This window comes from Eulemur rufifrons, chromosome 4, assembly GCF_041146395.1.
Source record: "Eulemur rufifrons isolate Redbay chromosome 4, OSU_ERuf_1, whole genome shotgun sequence".
Taxonomy (NCBI): domain Eukaryota; kingdom Metazoa; phylum Chordata; class Mammalia; order Primates; family Lemuridae; genus Eulemur; species Eulemur rufifrons.
Window position 1 is genome coordinate 78,248,543 of NC_090986.1, and position 25,899 is coordinate 78,274,441.

The 25,899-nt window shown below is 39.5% G+C and overlaps 1 protein-coding gene across 1 annotated transcript in view; it reads right to left on the reverse strand.

Annotated features, from left to right (window-relative positions):
• MIPEP (mitochondrial intermediate peptidase) overlaps positions 1-25,899 on the reverse strand; it is a 114,784-nt gene that overhangs the window by 67,308 nt on the left and 21,577 nt on the right. Inside the window, exons 8-14 of the mRNA XM_069467420.1 lie at positions 22,958-23,006; positions 21,415-21,475; positions 18,002-18,054; positions 9,219-9,372; positions 7,687-7,764; positions 5,892-6,096; positions 4,527-4,636 (exon numbers count right to left, since the gene is read on the reverse strand). Of these exons, the coding sequence (XP_069323521.1) occupies positions 4,527-4,636; positions 5,892-6,096; positions 7,687-7,764; positions 9,219-9,372; positions 18,002-18,054; positions 21,415-21,475; positions 22,958-23,006 (710 nt within the window). The remainder of the gene's footprint in view (positions 1-4,526; positions 4,637-5,891; positions 6,097-7,686; positions 7,765-9,218; positions 9,373-18,001; positions 18,055-21,414; positions 21,476-22,957; positions 23,007-25,899) is intronic.

Below are 25,899 nucleotides of genomic sequence, written 5' to 3' on the forward strand. Positions count from 1 at the left end.
TGATCTCAGACGAGTACCTCTGGCATGTTATCTCGGACAGCTGCGGGGCACCTGCGAATCTGATAAGCATACTTCTAATTCCTCCACCACGCGGAATTCATTGGCCACGCCAAGCTCTAGTTCAGATAAAATGCCTGTAGATGTTAATAAATCACTGACAGATTACCCTGTATCTAAGAGCTCTCTGGAATACATCTCATGATGTTTAAAACAGAAATCCTTTCCTGAAATGCAGCAGGATAGGAAATTAAGCATAAAGATGTAACCCTGTTATTTTTCCTTATGGGCTTAAATATCATTTACTTACAAAGACTTGGGTTTTAGGGAATTAACTCCTTATCCTTAAGGGGAGGACTGCCCTTAAAATTAAAAAGGAAAAACAAAAAAACAAACCATTTAGTGTTTTAATTAGTGACAAGAAGAGGCAAGCCCTTGCGGAGCTGAAAGCATTTACACGTCTCTTGCCTTCGGGCACGCTTTCCATCCTTCATGGAATCACAAAATTATTTCAAATTCTTTAGAGACTGTGTCTGCAAGTCCCCTAAGGGCAGTGGACACGTCTTCTGAGTCTGAAACTTGAATTAATTCAAAGCGGCTTACTGCTTTCTTCCTATCTCATCTACTTTGGAGTATATTGGGGGCTTACTCTGGTTTTCTTGCATCTAGTTCAAAAATGGTTCTTCTTACTGAAGAATTTAGTAAGAACACAGGCGATGGGAAGATCTCCACTGTTTTTGAACATTACTTCACCCCCCAAGCAGTGGCTCTAGTCCTTCTTTGCTATTGTATTTGTTCTAGAAGCAGATGGTAATTTTTAAAAAATTGACGTTAGTGTTTGTGGTGAATTTTAGCCGAAGATTTAACTTTAAAAAACAAAAGTATTACTCTGAAAGGCTCGTGGTCCTCCTTTGCAGTCATCCTCACCTGCGTGTGCTCCCCTCATATCTTGTGTTCATTAGCTCCCCAGACCACTCCTTTCCTAACGATGCTGGTTTCTTTAGACACGTCTTGCTTTTCTCTCACAGGCAATTTCTAATCTCTGTACCTCTCAACCACCATCTCTTTGCCATTTATCCCCACATATCTGCAGTGTCTGACTCCACAATTTCAGACTTGCAGACCAGGGGCCTCCTGGACAACGCCGAGGCTCATCAGTACACTCCAAACAAGAACTCTGCATCCTCCCTCTCAAACTTGACCTGCTACCAGAATTCTCTGACCATGGGACTCCCAGCTTTGACTTGTCCTCACCTTCGTCCCTCACATCTAACTGGCCACGAGTCCTCCCAGGTCAGTCTCTTGTGGCTCTGGCATCCTGCCCCTCCCACCACCCCATGGGCTGAGGACACGTCTACAGCCTTGACCTAGGCTTCACCAGGGGCCGAGCACAGCCAAAGGTGGAACCCAGGGAAGCTGATTACCAAGGGCTGACGAGAAAACGGGTGAGGCAGAGTTGGGTGAGAGCCAGTGGCCAGGAGGAGCAGACAAGACTCCGAAGATTAAGTGACAGCAAAGCCCAGTGCAAACAATGCCAAGAAAAATCACTCCAGCAACAGGAGGTGGTGCTGGGAGAGGAGCTGGGACAAAAGGGTGTGCGGGGCAAGAGGAGTGCAGAGGCTGGGAACACCTTCTAGAGACGGGACGGGCAGGCACGTCTCCAGGGGCCAGATGAGCTGGGCAGGAGGCCAGGGCAATTCCTGGGCAGCTGGTGCAAAATGCCCTCCAACAAGAGAGGCTGGTGCTACTGCCCTCTCTCCAGGAAGCCTCACCAGCTTACTGGCATGAGTACCGCTTCTCTCAGACTTTACTCTCACCCCACTCCAATCCGCCTTCCTCCCTGACACCAGGGTTATTTTCCCAAAACTAAAATTTGATTATGTCACTTGCTTGCCTAAAAGTCTTTAATGACTTTCCATCTACATCAGGATTCAGTCCAAGCTCCTGCTTGTGCTCTGCAGCCCTCCACCACCTGCCCCAACCTACATTCCACTGTCTTTTCCTGCCTTCCCCATCCCCCCTGCCCTAGCTGCACCCACTGCCACCTAGAGGACTGCTCCATGCCTTTCACAGGCTTTTCCTTCTGGCCAGAATGCCTAAGTCTTTGGCTCTGCCTCAGTTTCCCTTTGGATTAAAGGCTGTGGGCGCTAGAGATGTTGTCTGACTTATTCTTGGTTGTTTCTCACATGCTGAGTACAGTAACTGGTACATGATAAAAACTCAGTAAATGTTTTCTGACTGAAGGACCTCTGTCCCTAGTATGTCCTCATTAAATATTTTTTAGTGGAACAGATAAGGGCTGCTGAGAGCTGCCTGGGGAAGCCCCTTCTGCATATTTTCCTGAGTCCTCCTTCCTCCTGCACTTCCTCTTTGGAGGCCCAGGTAGAGTTGGGGGCCCTCCCTAAAGCCCTCGCACTGTGCACGTGGCTCTGCTCCAACGCGCCTCACGTAGGGAGCAATCGCTCAATTCCTGATCAGCCCCAATCCCCAAAATATGTAGCCATGGATGGGTCATGTTATTATCTGATGGTATGAGCGTCTGTGTCATTGGCCAACTCCACCTAATTCCCAGAGCAATTCTTTGCAGGATAATGGATGGGCAGTTGATTGGATCACAGATATTTCAGTTCTGCCATCTTAATAACTGAAATAGATTATGATGAAGACTCACTTAGATCAGCTATCCAGAAACTCATCCTTTACTTCACAGCTGACAATAGTAGTTAGATCAAATCAAGTCCAAAGAAAAGAAATGACCAATCATATGATGCATGTGGAGACATAATCAGAAAAAGAATCAAAAATAAAGGTGGTTTCAGTCCTTTTTTTTCTACTTCTAGTCACTCCTTCATTTAATTTTTTAGTGCTTTTTTTGTGCTCAGCAAGATTCTCGGTGCCAGGGATTCAAAGATTAATACAATTTAAACTAGCACCAGGGAGGTGCACTCTGAGGGGGAAACCCCACTGCATGTAACACAGACCCACATAGCCACAGTTCCAAGAGAAGGGAGAGAATATACTTTGCAATGCACATGTAGACAGGAAATGCCACGATGTTGGTAACTTGCAGCTAACTTATTGTAAGGTACCTCTTATTTTAATTTAAAAACCTGTACAATTACAGTGCATGTATCTAAGCCCTGGACAGAGCTCTCCCTGTTGCAGTGGTCTCCATACTTTTATCGTAATAGTCCTGACTCTCATTGCAACAGTCTTTTCACGTATTCTTTCCATGCTAAGTCCAGATTTCGGTTTTATTTGACAAGACCGATGTTACTCCTTCATTTGGTGTCCAGTATGGTTTTTAGTATGTGATAAATAATTAAGAACTACTGGTTAATAATCAATTGAATTCTGTCTCTTCACTCCACTCAGTTTTTACTCTATTAGTGAACAATTTTCATGTAGAAACTAAGATAGCATCTCATACCTACTGGTATAGCCAAAAAAAGAAAATAAAAACAAGAAAAACAGTAGGAAGAACAGAAGTATATTAGATAATAGAAAAGTGTTTCCCCCAAAATATAACTTACTCATTCATACAACAACCTATATAAGGTAGTTGTTTTTATAATTGATACTACAAAAATGGGGAAACCATCCAAAGTGGAAAAGGAAGCACCAACTCAGTCTAACACAAGAACCCAAAGCTCTTAACCACAGAAATAAGACCTTTTCTAGAACAATTTATTGTATCATAATTCTACCAGGAAAATTCCAACAAAAAGTGAAAAACAGCATTTTAAAAAAGAAAAAGAAATATAAACCTCAAAATGAAGGAATTTTCGGTCTAAGCATCATATGTGTGTGAAGTATACTGGCAAAATACGGCATTGTAGTTCAATTTTATGAAACAACATAAAAATTCAGACCAAGAGAGTAAGTACTCAGAAGAAAAGGCTTTTCTGAAGTGAGGCAGACTTGAATGCCTGTTCTGCCATAGAGCTTGTTTCTTCATCTGGAAAATAGGGAGAAAGTGTTTTTCTTCATGGGACGGATATGAGGACTCAATGGTAGATTACTGGGCATATGATAAAAGGAAGCTATTTTTCAGTACATGACTATATGCTAGGACTACGATACCATAGTCTGGAAAAAGAAAAGATAAGGAATTGAGGGAAAAAACATGATAAAAGGAAAATGTACTTTGGGAGGCCAAGGCAGCAGGATCACTTGAGACCAGGAGTTTGAGACCAGCCTGGGCAACAGAGCGAGATCCTGTCTCTACAAAAAAAATTTAACATTAGCCAGGCATGGTAACGTGTGCCTACAGTCCCAGCTACTCATGTGGCTGAGGCAGGAAGACTGCTTGAGCCCAGGAGTTGGAGGTTGCTGTGAGCTACAATCGTGTCACTGTACCCCAGCCTGGGTGATAGAGCGAGACGTGCCTCTTAAAAAAAAAAAAGGGAGTCTGTACTGAGAGAGGATGAGAGTTCTGAAAAAGCAGGAAGAGTTCAACATTATCCAGCAAGTCACTAAAGCCAACTATCACAATCCAAAGGACACTATGACAATATTAGTGTTCCTACCTGCCCAGTCTGATAATGTCTGGCAAATTGGTTAACTACTCGATAATCATTTGCAAAGTACTCCATCAGAATAGAAGGAACCTCTGCAAAATCAGTGGGGCACCTGGTCCCTAAAACGAGGAAAAAAAAGAAGGAAAAAAGTTGGCATGAATCAAATCAACATATTTATCTTACTTTTTATGTACTCTTTTAAAACTTTTATTTGCACTTCTGATGAACTATGATAAGCTTTAATTCATTAAATCAATATTTCACTTCTATAAAATTATTGTACATATTTGCAGAAAAGTTTATTATAATCCTATATATTTTCCTTTATAACAAAAGTAAAACAAAATATTTGCACAGCTGCTAAAACACCTTATAAAGCAATGGCTCACACCCTCTACAAACAAACCTGTCTTCATCTATGCTAGCTATACATGAAACACCAATTAAAACATTTTTTAAATTAATATAGCATTTGTATTTAATTCACTGAATTCCATTACCTAATGCTTTCATACTTCCTTTGTTTTAAAAGTACTTTATGTTATTCACTTATTGCTTTTTGTAACAAAGTCAATCCTCAGTGAAGCAAAGCAATATTTTAAACTCAAAATTATTTAAAGCAACAAATCCTGTAAGAACTTTTTGGTAGCATTTTATGATTCCGTTCAGCCCACCTACATACAGTCTTTTCAAATATCTTCTCCTTGTCCAAAATACTGTGTGTGTCAACTTAGTTAATAAATACTAGATGCCAAAAATTTCCCAGGTGCTCTAATGCTGGCCATATAAGATAGTGAGCTTAAGACCTAGAGATAAGACAACTAAAAGGAAAGTCTGTAATATCATCAAATATGGCCACATAACAGCATAAAAATCTATAAAGCAGAACTATAATTTTATATAAGAGAAAGTATAAGAAAAATAAAAAGTATTTCATCATACTTTTAAAATATACTTTATTTTGTGTTTTAACTGATTTTAGATAAACAGAGGCAATATTCATTTCACTTTTTCCCCCACTAACTTTGTGCTAGGTACTAAGAAAATATTAAATACATATTTATTCACTCACACACACACGGAGTCACAAACTTAAATTCCATACAAAACACTATAAAATATAAAAAGGCACAAACTCCCAAAATAGACAACTGAGACCTATTCCTTGGTGAAAGCTGTTAATGGGCCAGAAAAAAGCATAAGGAGATCATGTTGCACAACAATGAGAAGGACAAGATGAGGCCATCTGAGATAAAGGACCATGGGACATTATTAAATGATCAGATTTTCCAAATAAAAAGCCCGTTTCCCAATTTAAAAGAAAATACATGTTTTTAAAGGATTGTATTGAATAGAAGCCTCTTCATAGCTCACCGGTGATGTGTTGGTAGCGGGTACGTCCCAGCATAGAATGCATAGCGTGTCCCATTTCATGGAAAAGATTCTCCATCATTCCAGGAGTTAACAGAGTCGGTGAGCCCCTGGAGGAACGGGGCAGATTGAGCATCAGAACCACGACTGGGAGCTGGTAGTCTCCGTCCTCCTTTAATCTGCCTCCCCGGATTGTAAAATGGCAATCCTTCGAGAATCAGAAAACATAAAGAACAAAACAGTCTTAATGAATATAAAATCGTAATATAATGAATACAAAATTATACTTTAACTTAATCCTATTCTCATTCTGTTTAGATACTTTTTCTTGACAGTAATTATTCTGCTAAAATTTTAATTTTTTAAAATGCCAATAATACACTGATCTTACATTGATTCATTAATTCATCCCAAAACCATACACTGAACTGATGTGTCAGATGCTGGAAACAAAGTCATTAAAGATCCATGCCCTCAAGACATTCACAAGTAAGGTGAGGGGACAGATATCAGATACTTAGGAAAGGGACACAAATTTCTGAGTCCCTACTATATGTCAGATAATGAACAAAGAGGTACTTTCCATGTCTCTTGTCTTTATCACTTGGAAGTGATGGGTTCTAAATTGTCATGAACAAAGACTCTGGAGTAACTTACTCTGGAACAGGCACTACACTGAAATCCACATGCATCGTTTCATTTATTCTTCATAACAACCCTATGAGGCAGATGTACCTCACTTTTCAGAAAACTGAAACTGAGTCTTAGAAATGTTAAGTAACATGCCCAAGGGCACCGAGCTAGAATTGCTGCATCTTGGACCTTAGCCCAGGTTGACTACGAGGAACCAGGGCTCCTGATCACTAAAGCAGAGTCTCTGCCACCCGTTCAGGCAAAGAGGAAGAACACAGACTCAGAGTCTGATGTCCTGAACGCTGGTCCCACCTTCGACACCTACAAATCATCCTGGAAAATGATTTGCCTCCATGAGCCTCATCTCTAGATTGCTACCTTGTCAAATCCCTAGTGGCTGTCCAGATTTCATAAGCTCGCATCTGTTAAAATGCTTTGGAATTTGTGAATCACTATTCAAATATAAGGTACCATTATTGCTGTTATAACTTATAACCTGAACTCTTGCTATTTCCCACCGAGCTGCACAAAACAGCAGAAGCTGCCTGACTGGCAAACCTGACATGCAGCTAAAGGAAAGGCAGGAGCCTCACGTCTTCCACATGAGCAGCTAACTGGTGGCTGGTGAGGGTTCCGTACGGACGTTATCTTCTGCAATTTTAACCTAGGTTCACTGTCAAGTATGGAAAGGCGTTAAGAGCTGGGGCTCTACTCAGAATGTTTGCCTTCAAATCCTAGCACTTCTAGCTGTGTGACTCCGGGCAAGTAACTTAACCTCTTCTCTGGCCTCAGTTTCCTCATAACGTTAGAACCTGGTCAAAAGGCTGAGATGAACATTAGAAGACTGATGTGTATGAAGGACCCAGTGCACCGACTGGCACCAATAAGGGTTCATAAAATGTCAGCTATCATCATTGCCATCACTAACACCATGACCCAGATAAAAGTGAAAAACACAGATTGTGATAATTATTTCCATAACCTTTTTTATTTTTAAATTCTATCTTAATTTCAAATTTATATGTGTAGTAACTATCATTAATAACTTTTAAATACTGTAGAACTATAAAAATGATATAAAGTTCACAAAATGACATAAAGTTCACATTAATACAAATGAACTGCTGGTCACGTCTAGAAAGCCAGTGCATAAAGAAAGGATCACCTGATGTGGTTTGTCAGCTCGTTGAAAAAAATCACAGTAAATGTACCCCAACAATCCTTCAGATTCATGAACGACAGCCTAGAAAAAAATTTTAAATTTAGTGGTAAATGAGGCCATTAGACACTTTAAAAGTGAAAAAGCATCCCTAATGTAAGAATCTGTATATTAAACATCCACAGCCACACATATAGACATTTTAATTACTTTCTGCAACCCACAGTATCTCGAGATAGATTCTTTTTGCCCCCAGCCCCATCCTCTTCTGTTCCACCTCTCGAATGACTTTGATTTGGGAACTGTGTGTCCAGGAGAGGAAGTCCTCCCCGTGAGGGCCTTTTGTCCCGACTGCCGATCCTGTGTAATATGTCAACCAACCACCCGCAAGAGTTGGGACGAAGTGCTCGCTGGACAATTTTAGCAGCAAAATTATTTTTCCTTCAAATCTTAGAACACCATGACATATGCCCATGTAAATTTTAACCCTTAAATTTGAAAACTTGTTTTCAAATGCAGCTCCCAGCTTCAGTTGAAAATCAGTGATATCATCATTTATTCCCTCTCCAAAACAGGCTAACAAGATACACAGCTTCAAGTAGAGACTCGACCACTAGTTTCCATCTTGCCTTCTTTGTCTTTTAAGAACTTGATGACTGTATCCCAGAGAATCCCAATTTGTGCTTTAAAATTCCCTGCAAGTATGTATTTATTCATTCAGTAAACACCTATTGAGCACCTACTCAGTGCCAGGCATCTGGGATACAGCAGGGAACACAACTGGCAGACAGCACTGCTGCCCCGATGAAGCTCACATTCTGTAGACCGGGTAAAACCTCTTCATCACCTGCATTTTGTCCTTTCAGTGTCCTCTTGCCAGTTTTCCTTTTTATCGTATCTCTGCGTGTTATATCAATCTCTGTCATTGTGTGCAAGTTCATAATATTCAAATAGACACTGCGGTAAGTAAATGCAGTGATAAAATGCCTCCCCCACGGCTCTCCTTTCAATCCCACCACACACCTACTCTGTGCTCACAAAACATGGCCAAGAGACAATGAGATAGTTTATATTTCTTGAAATATAGTGAAAAAAATCAGAGTGTGGTAAGGATGTAAGCAAAAATGAAACAACACAACAAATAAAGCCTTGGTGATAAACAATGGCTCCAGAAAGCCTCTAATCTTATAAGGAAAAATTTAAAATATTCAAACCTCAAGTAAAGTGGGCCCTAATGGAAGAAGGATGAACGCTAGGCTTGAAGTTATTATCAAAGAAGTCAAAGATTCAACCTTCTATCAGCTTCCTAAAAAAATTTCATTTTAGAGAACTAACTCTCCTATTCATATGTTTAGATCCTTTATATAGTGGCCTAAATCAAAAGTGGCAATTTGGATTTTTTTTTTTTTTTTATGAAACAGAAATTAGACAAGACACACTCAACCAAGGCAAAGCTAACTTAAAGATGAAACTGCTGCAGACTCAACTCCAAACCGAAAGGATTAAGCACGCTGCCTCAGGCTAAGCGGGCGGCTCACCAGTTTTCGGACATCTTCGCACCACACCTCTCCTTTTGCAGGCTGCTCTGCATATAACGAAATCCCCAACAGTTTGTTAAACAAAATATTCAGGCCTTCCATGCATGCTCCGAGGGAGAAGAACGGGCTATATAAACTGGGCTCAATATTATACCTAAGGGAAGGAAGAGAGGCTCAACAGCAGTTTTGTGTATTTCTATTTCTGAAGGTAAATTCAGTTAACTTTTCATTTAATATTTAGGATCACAGTAGCTAAAAAAAAAAAGAAGGATTCAAACATAAAGGTGTATTTCCCTCACTTGAGGGATTTTCAGACTCAGTTTGTTCAGAAGGATGACATCTAATTATTACCAGTGTTAGCAGAAATGCAGTAATTAAGGCAGACAGAGCGTTCCCTCATCTTTGTCCCGTTCAGGTTGTTTAATCTTTCACTGACCCAGTCACGCAGTCTGTCTCAGTTACCCACACGTACACACTGCTTCATACACACTTGTTTGCAAAGTGTGACCAGTACCAGTTATAATGGTAAACCCTACCTTATGAGATGGGTAATATCCTAAAAAGTTGTGACTTGCAGCACATAAATATTAAGCAAATAAAAATCCTGATGCATGCTAAGTGAATTTAAAGTTCTAATCCAGTAAAAAATTCATTTATGAAAAAAAAAGTCTGGAACATAAACAATCAGATCTTAAGTTATCTGTTTTATAGTTATTTGTCTTAAATTAAGGGCAACGTAACTGGTAAGGTTAATTATTCTTCACCCCAAAATAACTTTTTTAATGTCCTATATATTCCAACATAAACCAAAACAAATCCAAAATATGTGATCGGAATATTCATTTTTGAGTCATTAAGTCAGGCCAAAATTTATAACCACAGACAAAAATAATGGCTCTAGAATAATTGGAGGGGCTCATTGTATTGCCATTTTCTGGGATTCACAAAATATATACAAATTTATATATATATATATATATACAAACTTATAAGTATTACTAAATGATTAGATTAAGTGAATGAACATAAATTGCACAACAAATGAGATTTCAGCTGTAGAAATCCACAAATTTACAAATTAATTTCCGCAGAGTTTTCACTGAAACAGAATCCTCGTGTTGAAAGAGACGTTAGTGGTCCAGTGCCCTCACGCGCTGGGTCATTCATTCAGACGTGTTGTCCACGAGGCTGCTGGGTGTTGGAGGAAAGGGATGGAGAGTGTTTTGTCTCTAAGGAGCTCACAGTGAAGGAAACGGAGAAGGGACCAGACTGTGTGGCCCGAGCTGGACCGGTGGGCACACCGCGGGCACTCAATAGACAGCGCTGAACGAATGAATGAGCAGGCGCTGCACAGTGGGAGAGTGAAGGAGGACGTGATGACTTCACCTGTGCAGTGGAGGTAGCACCACGGAGCGAAAGAGACTGCATACACGGGCATGTCCTCCGCGCCCTCAGTGCCTCTTACCAAATGAAGGTGAATTCCCTCCAGAGCCAGAATGGGAGAAGGTCCTGAGAGGGTGGAAGAGATTCAAAAAGCCAGAAGGTATTGCCAGCAGCTTCAACCAAACCAGGTCTGAGGAGCCCCAAGGAACAGTCCCGTATGACCTGCCAGTCAAGAGGCCCCTGCTCGCTATGCCCTCAGCTCCCATCTTCCACACAGTGTGAAAGGACACAGAAGGTCAGTGGTCACAGGCCTCACTATCACTCAGCACCCCACAGGACGCTACGCCAGTGGCCGTCCACGCCAGGCTCAGCAGAGCATTACAAGGTCAGGATGTGCCTGCAAACACCTGGGCGCAGCATCTGCGTCCACAGCTTCCTTATTTGTGTAGATGCTACACATGAGATCCTTTTCTTCTATCATCCAGACCCAAGACAGTGGAAAAGTACTACTGGTGACACATATAACCTCACAGCACATCAGAGCCACAGCCTAACAGAGAGTAAAATGTAAGCGTACTTTGAGGATTTGGTTTCAGTGCCATTCCTGTCACCACTCCAGACTCTAATTTTAGAGTTTTACCAGAGTTTTACTATCTTTTTTTTTTTTTTGTATCCAGAAACAAAGAAGGTATGTCTAGATTCCTTTGATTCTTCTGAAGAAAAACAGGAAGAAAACTGTTATCCTCCACAGTCACTGAATGAAATGCTCTGCTATTCTGGTTAAAAATATGCTACATATGGGTTTACAAACTTTCAGTTTTGGAAGAACCAGAACATATCGTTATCAACATGGTAAAACAGCATAAATATAATTATGTCTTTTTTATTGAGAACAAGAGAATTTAGCAATATATCAAAATCTTCATTAGGAACACTAATTATGATTGGAATAAGCACAGAGAGATGTTCAACTGAAGAATTCATCACTGTAATTTGAATTTTTGAAAAATCAATGTACCACTGTATTTATGAAGCACTATGAGTCAGACATATATTTCAACCTCTGATGCACCTGGAATTAAAGTAAAGAAAGAACTTGGATGTTATTTCTAAAAATCTTGGCATCAAACTTCATGAAAATATGAAACACAATTAAGTGCAGCAATGAATCCAGGGTGAAACTGCAGGTAAACACAGGCTTCAGTCTTACTTTATTCTATTCAGTAAGCGAAAGCGAGTGTGAGAGAGAACATTAGCACCAAATGGCAAATGCTCACGGAGGCTCATTACAGAAGAAGGGAGGGCCTGCCGGAGGACATGTGTGGGCTAGGGAAAGTGCACACTTGGAAAGAGCAGAGTATGTGGCAACATTGTCAGGGGAACTATTTTTAACTTTATCAAAAGAAAATGAAACAGAATGTTTTTGGCATCAGGAATGATTGTCTAAGTGATTCGAATGTTATAGTTGGATGACATTTTGAAATGTTTAGTCTTGAAAGCCACAGGGAGAGCTACTGTTTTCTCTGCTTAAACAAAGGTAAGGCAGCAATAAAAGAACAGGATGATACTGAAAACCTGTTTGCCTTTCAAGTAATTATATAGTACTGAAAATAAAGGCCTTTTTCCTCCTCCATTTTATAAAGAACCGACCACTGCCAATTTGGTCCTATCTTGAATTCTGAAGTTTGAGGTAAGAAAACTGCTGTAGCCAAACTTCCTGGTAATCAGAGAATAATTTTCCTTAGTGGTGGAGATTAGCTCTACAGGCCACTGGAAATTGTGGTTAAAAGAAATCAAAACTAAACAAAGGGAGTGCAATTCCATCATCATCCTAGCGAAGCAGGAAAGTGAACCAGTAGGCCTGATTTTAGGGAGAGAAGTTGATAATATCACACCAGTGTGGCACTAGGTGGTAGAAATCTCACCATGGAGGCTAGAGCCAAATCTTATTACAGCACTGAGACCTATATTTGCAACAGTCTCTACTTCAGTTTCTTAAATTCTATCAGTAAGGAAGCACGTGTTTCTGGCTTCCATCCAGGGCTCTGCTTTCCAGCCTGCCCAGAATGGCCACCCACAGGCTGCAACTCTTTATGAGAAATTGATTTATTAAATATTAATTATCAATATGTATAATCAAATAGCCATATCTGATATAGAATAGACAGAATAACCAAAAATAATGCAAATGTGCTGCAACTCGCTTTAGGGAGAACGGCATGGGAGATGTTGAAATGTTGTCAGCCAGTGTTCATGTGTGTCCTGGGACAGGGAGGAAGGAAAACCTGGTGAGAAGGAACAATTGGCCAGGAGCTTTTCCAGCCCTCTTCGAATTGTTGAACCAGTAACAGACCCATTCTCAGTCCTCTCTCTGGGTCACGGAAACTCCTGACTCAGAACTGCATAAATCGCCACCCCCTTCTGCCCTGCAGAGATGCTGCAACTGGTTCTCAGAATCAACTGGGACTAATAAACACAGGTATTTTGAGTCTCACTGAACAAGCTCCTAAAAGACTGAGTTAAAAATCAAGGCATTAAAAATTTTCAGTGTAATTGGCCAACTTATGACAAATTTGGCATCCACCCAAAAGTGACTGTTTGAAACACATTGAATCAATGGAATTCCATAAGTTTATAAACTTTAAAAAGAGAAAGCCGAAAAATACTCATTTGTCACCCATTCACTTCAGAAAACTATTAAAACAAATCCTCATTTTGAAAATTAGTAATGAAAAACAAAGAATTATTAATATTTATTCAGACAAGAACTATCAATGGGTGTTTCTGCCATTAGGTGAATGACTAATGGGAAACTAGATGTTTTCATGTTGCCAGGAACACCACATGAATCACTTTCTAGTTGAGAGAGTAAATCCTAACCACAGACTGCAGAGATCATGTTGACATCCATCTGTCTATCAGGGGTCTATGTTGGTACCACCCATGGTGGGGCAAGTGAAACTTCATGTCTTCTGATGTGACACAAAGTATATACTAACATCTATGGTGTCCATGACAAAAATGGGAAATGTTTAACATCGAGGCGTTAGCCTTGACATCCAGCTTGCAGGAAAGATAGGAAGAGAGGAACCAGTGAGACCACACCATCCAGAAGGTTGGAAATTCTGTGGGACAAATAGCCTGGTCTCTTCGACAATTGTTGATAACATGAAAAAAGGGGGCAGGAAGGGCACAAGGTGTGGGGAACTGCTCTACAGTAAAAGACCTAGACAAAACCCAAACACTGGAAGGATGCATTAACAAACTTTAAAATGGTGACCTCTGGGGGCAGAGGTAGGGATGAGACCAGTGAATACTTTTTACATTGCTGTGATTTTTTTGAGCCACATGAATGTATTGCCTATTCAAAAATAAAAAATTTAATTTCAAATAATTTCACATATACTTTTCATATTTGAAAGAACTTTACTCCTCCATGAGGAATCTTACACTAAAACCTGAAAAAGAAAAAGATGAGCTGCTCTTGAAGATTTACCGACAGTCATTTATCTCACTACAGTATCTTCCCAGATCAACCTCTGGCACTTTTAAAACATGTTAATTTTTTCTCCTACTTCTAAACAAGTTCTTTCTTTTCTTTAGGCAGATATTTAAGAAACTTGAAATAAATCTGAAGTATTTAACATGAAAGCAAAAAAAAAAAAAAAAAGTCCCTAGGGTTAGCTTTGAGAAAAGCTCAAATCAAGGAAAGCCCCTTTTACTTTTCATTTAGTGTCAAAGCACACATTTAAGTCTTTACTTGAAAGGTGATGAATTTAACAATGATTTAGAAATCTTCACGTTGGTTTCACTCTTCTATCCTTAAATCCAAACTATGATATTTTTCCCTTTCGTTTCTCGTCCATCACCTGTGCTTCTCAGCCCACTCTTGCCAATCAAGATTATTGAAACCTCAAACCAAAACTTGATTATTTGCCTGTTAAGCTACTTAAAGTAGATGTTTAAAACCCCCAATTCTTATAATCTCTTCTACGGTATTTCTGTATCCCTCTTCCTGGTTCTTTACTGAGTTAATAGCCAAATAAATAAATTAGTATTGAAACTTTAATTAAAATAAGCTAAAGCCCCATGTGACTATCAGGCAGGTTATACTTTATTCCCAGTATAGCTGTTGATTCCAAAGAATCATTGAGCAGGTGGAAGGCTCTGTCAAAAAGTGAGCATTGGGAAGACCTCCAGAGGGTCACACTCCATTCAACAAATCTGCTGGATAAAAAACGTCATGCAAAAAAATATGAGAGTCTCTTTCCAAAAGAACTCTTCACTGGATTCCTTTTAATACCGATTTGCAATTACTGGTTTAGATACAGGCTTGAATAATGGCTATCAACCAATATGTATTTACTGAGTGCCTAGAGTGTGTGTTCTACAGATCTTTAAAATACGGTTGACAAGACACATTCAACATACGAGACAGTGGCGTGTCCACAAGAACACGTAATTAGCAGGTCAACCGTGTAGCACACAGGCTGTGAGTATGGTGGGGCCAAGAGCTGAACGAGGCTAGCACAGACTGGAGGCTTCGTGGACCCTTGACAAGATGTCAGTGTGTAAGACAGACAAGGGGGGCAATGGAACCCTACCGCTCGCCAAGCACAGGTTCAGTCTCTGAGACAGGAAGAGGGGTGGCTGAGGCAAATTCTGGAGGAACAGCAGCAATGGGAGAAAAGTCAGAACAAACATGGGTATGTATGTGTTTGTTTCTCATAAAAGAAAAATGGGTTGTAATCAGACCCCACAAGGTCTTGAATGATAGCTCCAATTTTATTTTAAGGGCAGTAGTGACCCCTTGACCTTGAAGAAGCAAGTGAACAACAGCAGCGACCTGTCCTGCCGGCCACATGCAGGGTTCCTCCACCCTGGACGCAGAGATGCTGGGGAGGCCCAGCAAGATGGACATCCCTGTTTCAGGATTCTTCATCTATCATCACAGACTGCTCAGAGGAGCATTTTACAACTCATTTGACACATTCATACATTTCAGATGAGTGTTTTTAAGGGATAACTGACCCCTCCCTCAAAAGATTTTAGAGAGCACCTAAAAAGCATCTCTTAGAGTGGACCATATCCTAGAAGGATGTCCACCAATGGCCAATTCCATAAAATAATGTTATGTTACTATTAATATATTGTCTCACTTAACCCTGATCTATGAAGCAGGGACCATTATAACTCCCACTTTATAGATAATATTAGTAAGAGGCTTACAGAGGGTAAGTAACTTCCCAAAGATCGTGTAGCTCACTAAGTGATGGAGCCAGGACTTGCCCTGGCCACACTGCCCTACTGCCTCAGGTGTTTCCATTCTTTCCAGCAGAGGACATGGACCAGGAGATCCTCATCTCTGTGGATAGTGGAGGAGTAAAAAATCCCAACCTACCTGGGGGCCCAAGGATCTCTAAGTACTGACTCCAAAGTCAGACAGCAACAGAACGACTTTCCAATATTATACTTTCAGTAGACATGAGGGAAAGGGAGTCAGTAGCCTTTATTCAATAGCTTCTGTTTAAGATCATATCAAACTTCTCAGGGATCCCGTATCCCTAATGAAAGCATATGCTTTAAATTCCTGTTCATTGTATGTTTCCAAATCTTCAAATATTCATATGTAAATTTTCATAGAACCACCATTTGGGCTATAGTTACAGAACACAGTTAAATGACAAAAATATCACTTAAATTTAAGACTAAGGCATTAATAATTCGGTGTGAGGAACATGATATGGAAGGAGTACCACACAAAAATCACAGTAGCAAAAATCAGAAACAAATACATTCATTTTATATTATTTTCCACTGTCAAAGATCAAATCAAATACTTTACATAAATATGGAAAGTATTAATAAACAAATTTTAGTATTACTTTATGCTACATCTTTACAGGCCAAACATACAAGCCAAATCTTCTTTGAAAGAATTTTAAAAGAGAAATTACATTTTTTGTACAACTGTCAAGAGCAGGGTCTAAAGTTTTGCAACCATAAAACACATTTGTGAAACTCTATCTTACGTTAAGGTATAATATAGTCTAAGCACTCACTGTTTATCATAACCAAATTATGGATTTTGAATAATAGTTTATGTGTTTTCATAAAAATGATGACTGATGTTGAATTTGGGATACATAAATAAAAAAGAGTAGCCAACTAAATATTACCTATCGGTTAGGAGACAATTATGCTTTGTAACTGAAATTGGTTTGGGGGATAGTGTCAGATGGAGGCCAAAGGGAAAAAAATAAATGAAAATTAAGTGAGTAAGCTCTTTATCACACTAACTGATCTTAGGGCAACATATCCTGCCAGTGCAGAAAAGGACATATAAAGTCATTGTTTTCTGCTTTTAAGACAAATGCTAAAAGAAATAATTAAAATAAACTAATAAAGTCTGATTTTAGAGAGGTACCTACTACCCTTTACTTGATGCTTCAATAATACAAAATAACAAAAATATTTTAAAGCTTAATACCAATCAAATAAATATACATATTACCATGATACATGCCAACATGCTTTAATGAGGAAAAAAACCCCACATATTTTATTTTATTACTTAAATCAGTCTTAACACTCTTAATTAAACTGCATATCTCAAAGATTAACTATAAGAGAAAAATGTTAACAAGTTGTTAAAGGGTAGAATTCTGAAATTTTTAAAAAATTTACTATTGGGCAAATAAAGTTGCTTAGGCCATAAACATTTTAAAATGTGTTCACTTTGAACAGACCTCTATATTTCTTGGGTTCACAAATAAATATAAAAATGACAGAAATAGTTTATATTTAGGGTGAAAAAGATATTTCCACAATATAACAAACATAGGAGAACACAGAAGCCAGAGGAGTACTTCAATCAACTTCAGTTACCTAAATCTTTACTTCATTTATATCCTTCCAGATGTGCCAATAAGGTGTGTTAACAATATGTTCAAATAAGAATGAGAACACATAAGAAAACCATGTAGCACTGGCCAGGTACTACTTTATTCCTTCATCAGGTCAACAAACAGTTGCTGAGCATCTACCCTGGGCCAGTAACGGGACACAACAAGGATTCTAGCAACGTCGCAGCCCCCAAATGCTCACAGTCTAGTAAGAGAGCCAGAAAGCTACACATGGGGAGGGCTGGAGAAGAACCAGAGTCTAGACACCGTGAGGAGATAGTTAAGGGTGTTAAACAGGAAATGATACACGCATTTGAAGAATACCTGGGCAGGTGCAGACTATGCCAGCAGAGGGGACGAGTTTGGGGAGGAAACAGCTTTATAATGTAGGCAACTGAGTGGAGGGCAGTAGTTGCATAATTAAAGTGCCAAGTGCTCGATAAACATTAGTTTTCCTCTTCCTTCTCATATATGGGTATTTCATGAAAAACTTACCTCTCTGCACGAATCACACCACTGTAGTAGGGAGGATCCCAAGGCATTACTTCCTACAACGGAATAATTCATCATTACGAAAGCTATTGACTGTTACATAATTTTTATCAGTAACTTTGCCAGCTTATGAAATATAAACTAGTTATTATAAATCAGCCAGCTTATAGAATGTAAACCAGCTATTGTCAATGTAAATCAGAAAAATTTCATAAAATACCTAAAAATTTATAGCTTGGAAAGGAAATAGCTGGCTCCTTATTTTGACTTCCCTATAATCAATGGATAGAGAGGTGTAAGTAAGACCTAACCCAGAATTTAGGGGAAAGGTAAACAAATGTCATTCTAAAATATAAACTCACCAAAGTCAACATTAATGGATTAAATTGGCCATGATAAAATTTTTCCCCAAATGTAACCAATGTATTATCCATAAAACATACGGCAGGTAAGATTAGGGCGCTAAAGGTAAGATTAAGCTTCCTTCTAAATCTAAGCAAGAAGCTTAGGGGAGATCTCAAAAATGAAAGCAACAATTTAAAATGTAACTAAGGAAGAATTAACGCTAATCTTGGCAAAGAAAATATGTCATAATGGTTGTTTTTGAAGACTGGTACAGAACACTAAAAGAAGGGAAAGCCTGAATACCTGAATGAATCATCCCTCCCACAGGGGTCCAGGTGAAGAGACCAGGCAGTGCAGCTAGACTGTCTGGGTTCAGGTTTTCAGTCCATACCAGACTGTAAACTGCATGAAGACAGGGACTTTGTCTGCACTGTTCGTCATCATATCCTGGCACCCTGAGCAGAGCCTGGTACATGGGAGTCTCTCAGTAAATATTTGTTGAATCAATCAACAGCACCTCCCAAATAGGATTGCTGAATGCACTTAAACTGCTAAGCAGAACACCTGGCATTGAGCAAGAGCTCGATCAATGCTGGCCGCTCTCCTCATTACCCTCAGCCTTTAAGTATCTCCTCAAATAACAAGGTGTTCTTTCCCATATTCCATGATAACACTTCTACCACGGGATGTGTGACAAGATACTTGTAGGCTTATTTTCTTTTTCCTCATGAGCACTTTAAGAGCAGGCATGTGTCCCTAAAAGTCTAGCCGCCCCCCGCCCCCATGTTCAGTTCCTGGCACACACTTCCTCTAACAGACGATTATGTACCATCGCTGGATGCCAGAGTACAGGCTCTAATGATACAAAAACAAATAACACATGGTCCCTATTATCAAGGAGCTGCTGGTCTAGGCAGCAGAAAAGACAAGTGACTAGACAATCAGAGGACAGTATGTCATGTCTACGTTGTGCCATGTAAAACATAGCCCATGAGAAGGGTATTTAAATCACAATGCAAGGTCAGCAAATGTTCTGGAGGCAGCAACGCCTGAGTTGAATTTTAGGACAGGAGCAGTTAATCCGGATGAGAAAGGGGGAAGGCACCCTGTGTATGGTATTTGTGAATGACTGGAAGCTGCCTGTGGCTGGCACATCAATATCAGTTAGAATTACAGAGTAAAAGAAAGCAAAGCAGGGAAATAAAGCAAAAGTAAGTGAACAGAGGACACAAGCATCCCACAGGTATTAGGAGAGACCAAAGAACACTAACTGGGCTTGGAGGGGCAGCAAAAGACAAGGCTAGAGAAGCAGGTGGAAGCCAGATCAGGAGGGCTCAGTGGGAGAAGTGAAGCAATGGGAAGGGAACTTAGAGCATTACTGGGAGCTACTGAAGAATTTTAAACAAGAAAGTGACAAGATCAGATCTGCTTTTTAGAAAAATCCCCCTGGTTGCAATGCATTCATTCACAGTCCAAATAAGTGTTGAGTGCCAACTCTGTGCCTAACTCTGGGCTAGGCACCCTGCTAAACAGTTCAAACCCAGGATGGTTTTCAGGGGCGTAAGAACAAAAGGCTAGAAAACAAGTTAGGCAACCACAATTACACACAATCTGGGTGAAAAGTCAACAATGATTCCAGCCATTGGGCTACAGCAACGGGCACAGGGAGAATCTGCAGGATCTAATGCCCAATTATGGGGTAAGGGAGTGTGAATCCCGGGGAGGGCCTGTGGAAACACAGATTGTGGGGACTCACCCAAGAGTTTTTGATTCCATGGGTCTGAAATTTGTATTTCTAACAAGTTCCCAGGTGAAGCTACTGCTTCTGGTCCAGGGATCACATGTGGAGAACCACTGGCCTAGAATAAGTGCAGGTTCCAGCCAGGGCAGCACAGTGAATGGTGGTACCATTCACCAACACAGGGACTTCATGAGAAGCCTGGGTACTTCACAAATATCTGCTAAATAACCTGTATTGATAAGCTGTACAAAAATATCTACGGAGGATAGTTTCAAGACATATTAGCTTTCACTGAAAGCTTTTGGTGACATAAATTTTGTTTTTTATTTTGTTTCTATATTCACCAAACTAAATTCTGATCTACTGATGTAATATCTAGTTTCCTAAGTGGACCTACCTACCAAGCCAAGATGTACAGATGACTAATACTAGTTACTTTGCTAGATACAGCCCTTCCATAAATTAACAGATTGACATGCTACTCTATAAATCTCTGAGTTTGATAGGAATAATCTATTTCTTAGTGGTTCTATCTGGGAAGCTGGTAAATCGTGTCTAAATCTGTGAGGCCCATTTCCCTAAATCTTCCCTATAACTATGGCTCTGGCAGCCATGACCAAATTAAAAATTATCAACAATAGCAACTACAAAAGAACAGTGTAGACAAGCCCAGCAATTCTGTAGTGCCCTTGAACCAAAAGGGAAAGAGTCCTAATATATGGAATCTCATCACTTTCCAGGGCACCCCAATCATGTGGGCAGCATTCTGGCCATAACACTCAGTCTATAAGATCACGTAAGTAAGAACATATAATCATATGACCTTATGATTGAAAACAATACCTAAGTATTTTTAAAATGGGGTATACTTTGTCAGTCAAATGATCTATTTCATTGAGCCATAAATTAGTGAACAAATGAGTGAGTAAACTGCAACATTAACACTGATGGTTAAAATCACCACCTGCCAGATCAAGCCTTCACTGAGCATTAAAGGCTGCTTCAAACTGAGAACCCAACTTTTCACAGAACGAAGCAGCCTTTACATGAATACAGTGTTAGCGTACATTTATAATACACACACACACACACACACACACACACACACGGTATGTCAAATAATCAACAAAAATGCTGTATTTCCAGGCAACATCAGACTCAGACATATAGGTCAAATATTTCAATACCTTTGTTCACCAAAACCAAGGATCACAAACAAGACTATGTAGATCTCTAGCATATCAAAAGAAAGTTCCAGAATCAAAAGATAATGCTTTCAGTTAACAGACTGTTTATATTATAACAAAAATATTCCAACATGGTTACTTACAGATTTTTGAGGATTTAACTTCATTTTCATCCCTTGTATCATCTCAAAATCTTTTCTAGTTCTGTAAGACAGGTTTATCTTTACCTACTGGGACAAATCTTAATAATTACATTATGAAAGAACTAACCTGCTTATGTTACGTTCCAACATTCATGATAAAAGTACATGCAATTAGTACAAATATAAATCAATATTAATCCAAATTTTACATAAGTGTTAAAAGAAACAATATATAAATCAGTATATTACTGTAATTTGTACCTTAAAAAGCATCATGGTGGACATGTCTCAAAAGTACTAAAATGAGGAAAAACTAGCAATGTTACAGAAACATGCAAAGCATTAATTAGCAATCTTTAAATCACTATCTTTGTTATACCTTAAAAAGGTAAGAGACTAAACAAATTATTTCTGCAAAAGAATATTAATACACATTATATTTAAGATTGTTAGTCATAATTTTTCCCCTATAGACAAACTCTAGCTGAACAATAATTACATATATACCTAATGTTTGTAGAATATAACATGTCTGTTAGAATTAACTCCTATATATAACTGTAAAATTATGGAGATATTTATTGCTCAAAATATGATCTATAGCTACACACAAGTAGAGAAAGAAAACTAACACTTAAGCAACAAAGCAAAGCAGAATAAATTTTCTATTACATAATTAACTCTCCCTTTTGCTTATATCAAAGAGACAGTGATTCACTAGGATTATTAAAAGAAAATTTTAGAATTTATAAACATAATCCAAAATAGAGAGGAATGGGTTCTAAGACATGAATTTATAATCCAAAACAGAAATTTCAGCTAAAATGAATGTGATGGTATAGACAAAAAAGGCAAACAAAATTTCAGACAGCATTATAAGAAAGAAAAGAGGAAAACATTACCCTCTTTTACAAACCACTACATGCCTCTTTCTGGAGTTTTGCATCCCCCACCTAAGCCCCAGAAGAGGGCCAGTGAATGGCAAGTGTGCAATCGAAGGGACTGGGCAGGGGAAGGGCAGGGAAGGGCAGGGAAGGCAGGGGTATAACAGAGGGACCCACTGAAGAGAGGAAAACACTTCAGCTTGAAATTATAAACACTGAGACAGAGCATTCTTAAAATACATGAAATCAAAAACATGTATTAATCCACCATATCCGTAAGCCTCCTGTATTTAGGCCAAAAGAAGAGAAATACTACTTTATGAACTTGTTATAAAATTAATAGTACAAGTCCAAATAAAAAGTTTCAAAAAGGTTTTGTCAGAATTTTTAAATTACATATGAATAACATGGTCCTAAAGACCATGGGTTGATGAGGGGGGACTGCCTAAGTTTTTAAGATTGGCAACTGAGGAAGACAACTCTGTTCTTTCAAAGTGCAACTCATTCATAGTGAGGAGCACCTGCTGAAGAGTCCACAGATACGACCCAGCATTCTAACACTCATATTCTTAATAGGTCACTTCCTAATTCTTAATAAGTCTTCCTTAAAAAACTAAATAACACAACTTTAAAAACTAAATAATAGAATAAAAACTAACCTTTCAGAAAGTTTTTCAGATAGTTTCTCAAGGAACTGCATGACAGTCTCTAAAAATGAAATTCAAAAGAAAATATCTTCAATTATGTGAAATACAATGAACACACCTGTTAAAATTATAATGTAATAATCATAATCTATACACTACATCTCCATTAAAATGATGATTTTCAAAGGGAAGCAGGGTTGCTAACATATACCAAGCATATAATAAATATTTCTAGATGACAATGATCTCTTAGAAAAACAAATTAAATTGACATAGTATAATCCAAAGCCTTAAATAACATCCCAAAATTAAAAGAGTTAATAGGAGGCTAGAGAAAAAACCCAAAATTTCGATGTGTTTCTATTTATTAATATGCAGAGATGAAAAAAATAAGTTTCTTAGATATGTCTGATATTTTCTAAGTTTTAAAGAGATAGACTCTGACTTGTTCATAAAAATCATTACAGTTTAGAAGCATAACTTCTTGAAACTTAAATTTAAAAATCAATGTTTTTCTGAGTAACCATTTCTATTTTTATATATGACAGTAGAATAATCTACTCAGGATCAATACCAAAAGAAAATAGAACAAAATCAGAACATTAAAAATTTAAGTTCTGATAGAATTTTTTTAAAGTATGTATTAAAATACTTCAGCCGTAGACATTATAATTTACAAACCCATAAAGGCAATGTAGAATTACCATTCTTTCCCATGATAGGAAATGTTTCATGTATATTTTTTAATTTAGCACTTTTTGCCACTGACTTGTGTGTATAGAGCTTTCATATGTATTTTAGTTTTCCTCAAACATTGTTTTTACATTTTCCAGATGATCTTTCACAGGGGTTTAAGTTTCTTGCCCTCTTTTGAGTTTAAGTTATCTCCTTTCTGAGTGGAATAAAGGCAAAGGCAAGAACAGAGGTTAACCTCAACCAGACCACCAGGTTTCTTCCACTGTCAATACTTAACGAGTCTTCTATGTGCTAACTCTGAAAACACTGCCTCATGTACCAGATTAAACAACATTAGGAATTTCAGAAAAAAACTGTTATTTAGTCAAAAATGAAATTTCATTTCAGGATATCATACCAGCTGCCATCCAAAACTGTTTTCACATGAATCTCTGTGTATGCTTTTTATTTCTTAATAACCATAACCACGTTTTACTAACATTCACCCATTTGATTTCTCTAGTCATCTTGTATGTGAAGACTCTGCCTCAATTTATCTACCTGGAAAACTGTCATATTGAAAAGACTGAAGTTGAAACCCCCTGAAAATAACTCCATGCTTCACTGCACAGCTACTTTCTGACTGGCGGATCACACCAGTGCCCACCTTCACCTCATTTACCCGCTTCCTGAGCCTTTCTGCTCCCCGCCGGCGCCCACCACTCCCTCACTGTGCCCCTCAGCTTTCACTCCTCACGAAACCTTCCACAGCCACGCAGGCATCTGACAGACTTCCCAAACTCCTAGAATCCTGGGGCATTGTTTTGTCTACACTACTCATCTGGCACTGAAAATGGGCCAGCCTGTATTATTACTTATCTTTATATGTATATACCTGGCTCCTCAACTAAATTTTAAATCCTTCAGAGACACAGGGCATATCCTATGTGACTACGTGTACAACAGCTGCACTGCAAAATATCACTGCACCAAGTGCTTAGTGAAAAAGGGTCATTTCCCACGAATGGCACCTGTAGTAGCTGCTTCTGATCTGGTGAGCTCCGATCCACACTCCCTGAGCTGGTGGGCAAGCCAGGCCTCTTCCCCTCCGACCTGCAGCAGCACGTGAGTCGGCCGATCACTCCCTTCGCCCTGAGATGTTTCTTTTGTGTGTCTTCCAGGACCACCCACTCCGTTCACTTTCCCCGTCTTCCACTGACCATTCCTTCTCGGTGGGCTTCCCTGGTCCTCCTCATACACCTGACCTCGTAAACTTGGAGGGCCCCAGAGCTCAGTTCTTGGACTTCCGTTCTTTAAGTGCCCTCCCCTGGTGATCTTGGAGAGTCTCATGACTTTAAACAAAGATTCAGATCTATACCTCCAGCTCAGAACTGTCTCAACGCCATACTCATACATCTAACTGCCTACTCGACGTTGCCACTTGAACTTCAACTGGCATCTCCAACTTCGCTGGAACAAAACCAAGCTCCTGGTCTTCTCTATCTTAGCTAACAGGAGCTCTCTCTTTCTAGTTGCTTAGGTCAAAAACTTTGACTCTCTTTTTAAAATACCACACACACAGAATCTGAGCACACCTTACCACCTTCACCGCCGCCATCTGGTCAAGATGCTATTGTTTCTCACCGTGGTTACTGCACAGCAGCCTCTCAGTGGTCTCTCCTCTCCCCTTGCCCTGCCGCCGTCTATTCTCGCCGGCAGCAGCACACAGCTAACCATGAGCGTCGAAGCTGGATCACCGCACTACTCTGCCCAAACCCCCAGTGACTTCCCATCGTGCTCGAGTCAAGGCCCTACCTAAGGCCACCCTCAGCAGTCTGTTCCCAGTTGTCACCACTCTCCCCTCACTCGCTCCACTGGGCCACTCTGCCCTTTTTGCTTTTCCTCAAACATGGCAGGCACTTTTCTGCCTCAACACTTTAGCGCTTGCTGGTGCCTTTATCTGGAACTTTCTGCCTGAGAGCCACAGCCTCACTCCTGCACCTCTGACAACAGCATGCCCACGTGCCAGGTTCTCAGCGTGCCCTCCCTGACTGTCTAAAACTGCACCACCCCCCACACACTCACGCCTAGTCTCCACCCCTACTCAATTTTCTCCACAGCTTGGGTTAACTAACAACATACCATGTACTTCTACCTACCTGGCTCTTAACTGTCTTCCCTCATAAGAACGTAAGCTACGTAAGGACAGAAATTTCCATCTGCTTTATATATTGATTTGTTTCCAGGGCCTAGAATAATATCTGACGTACAGTAGCACT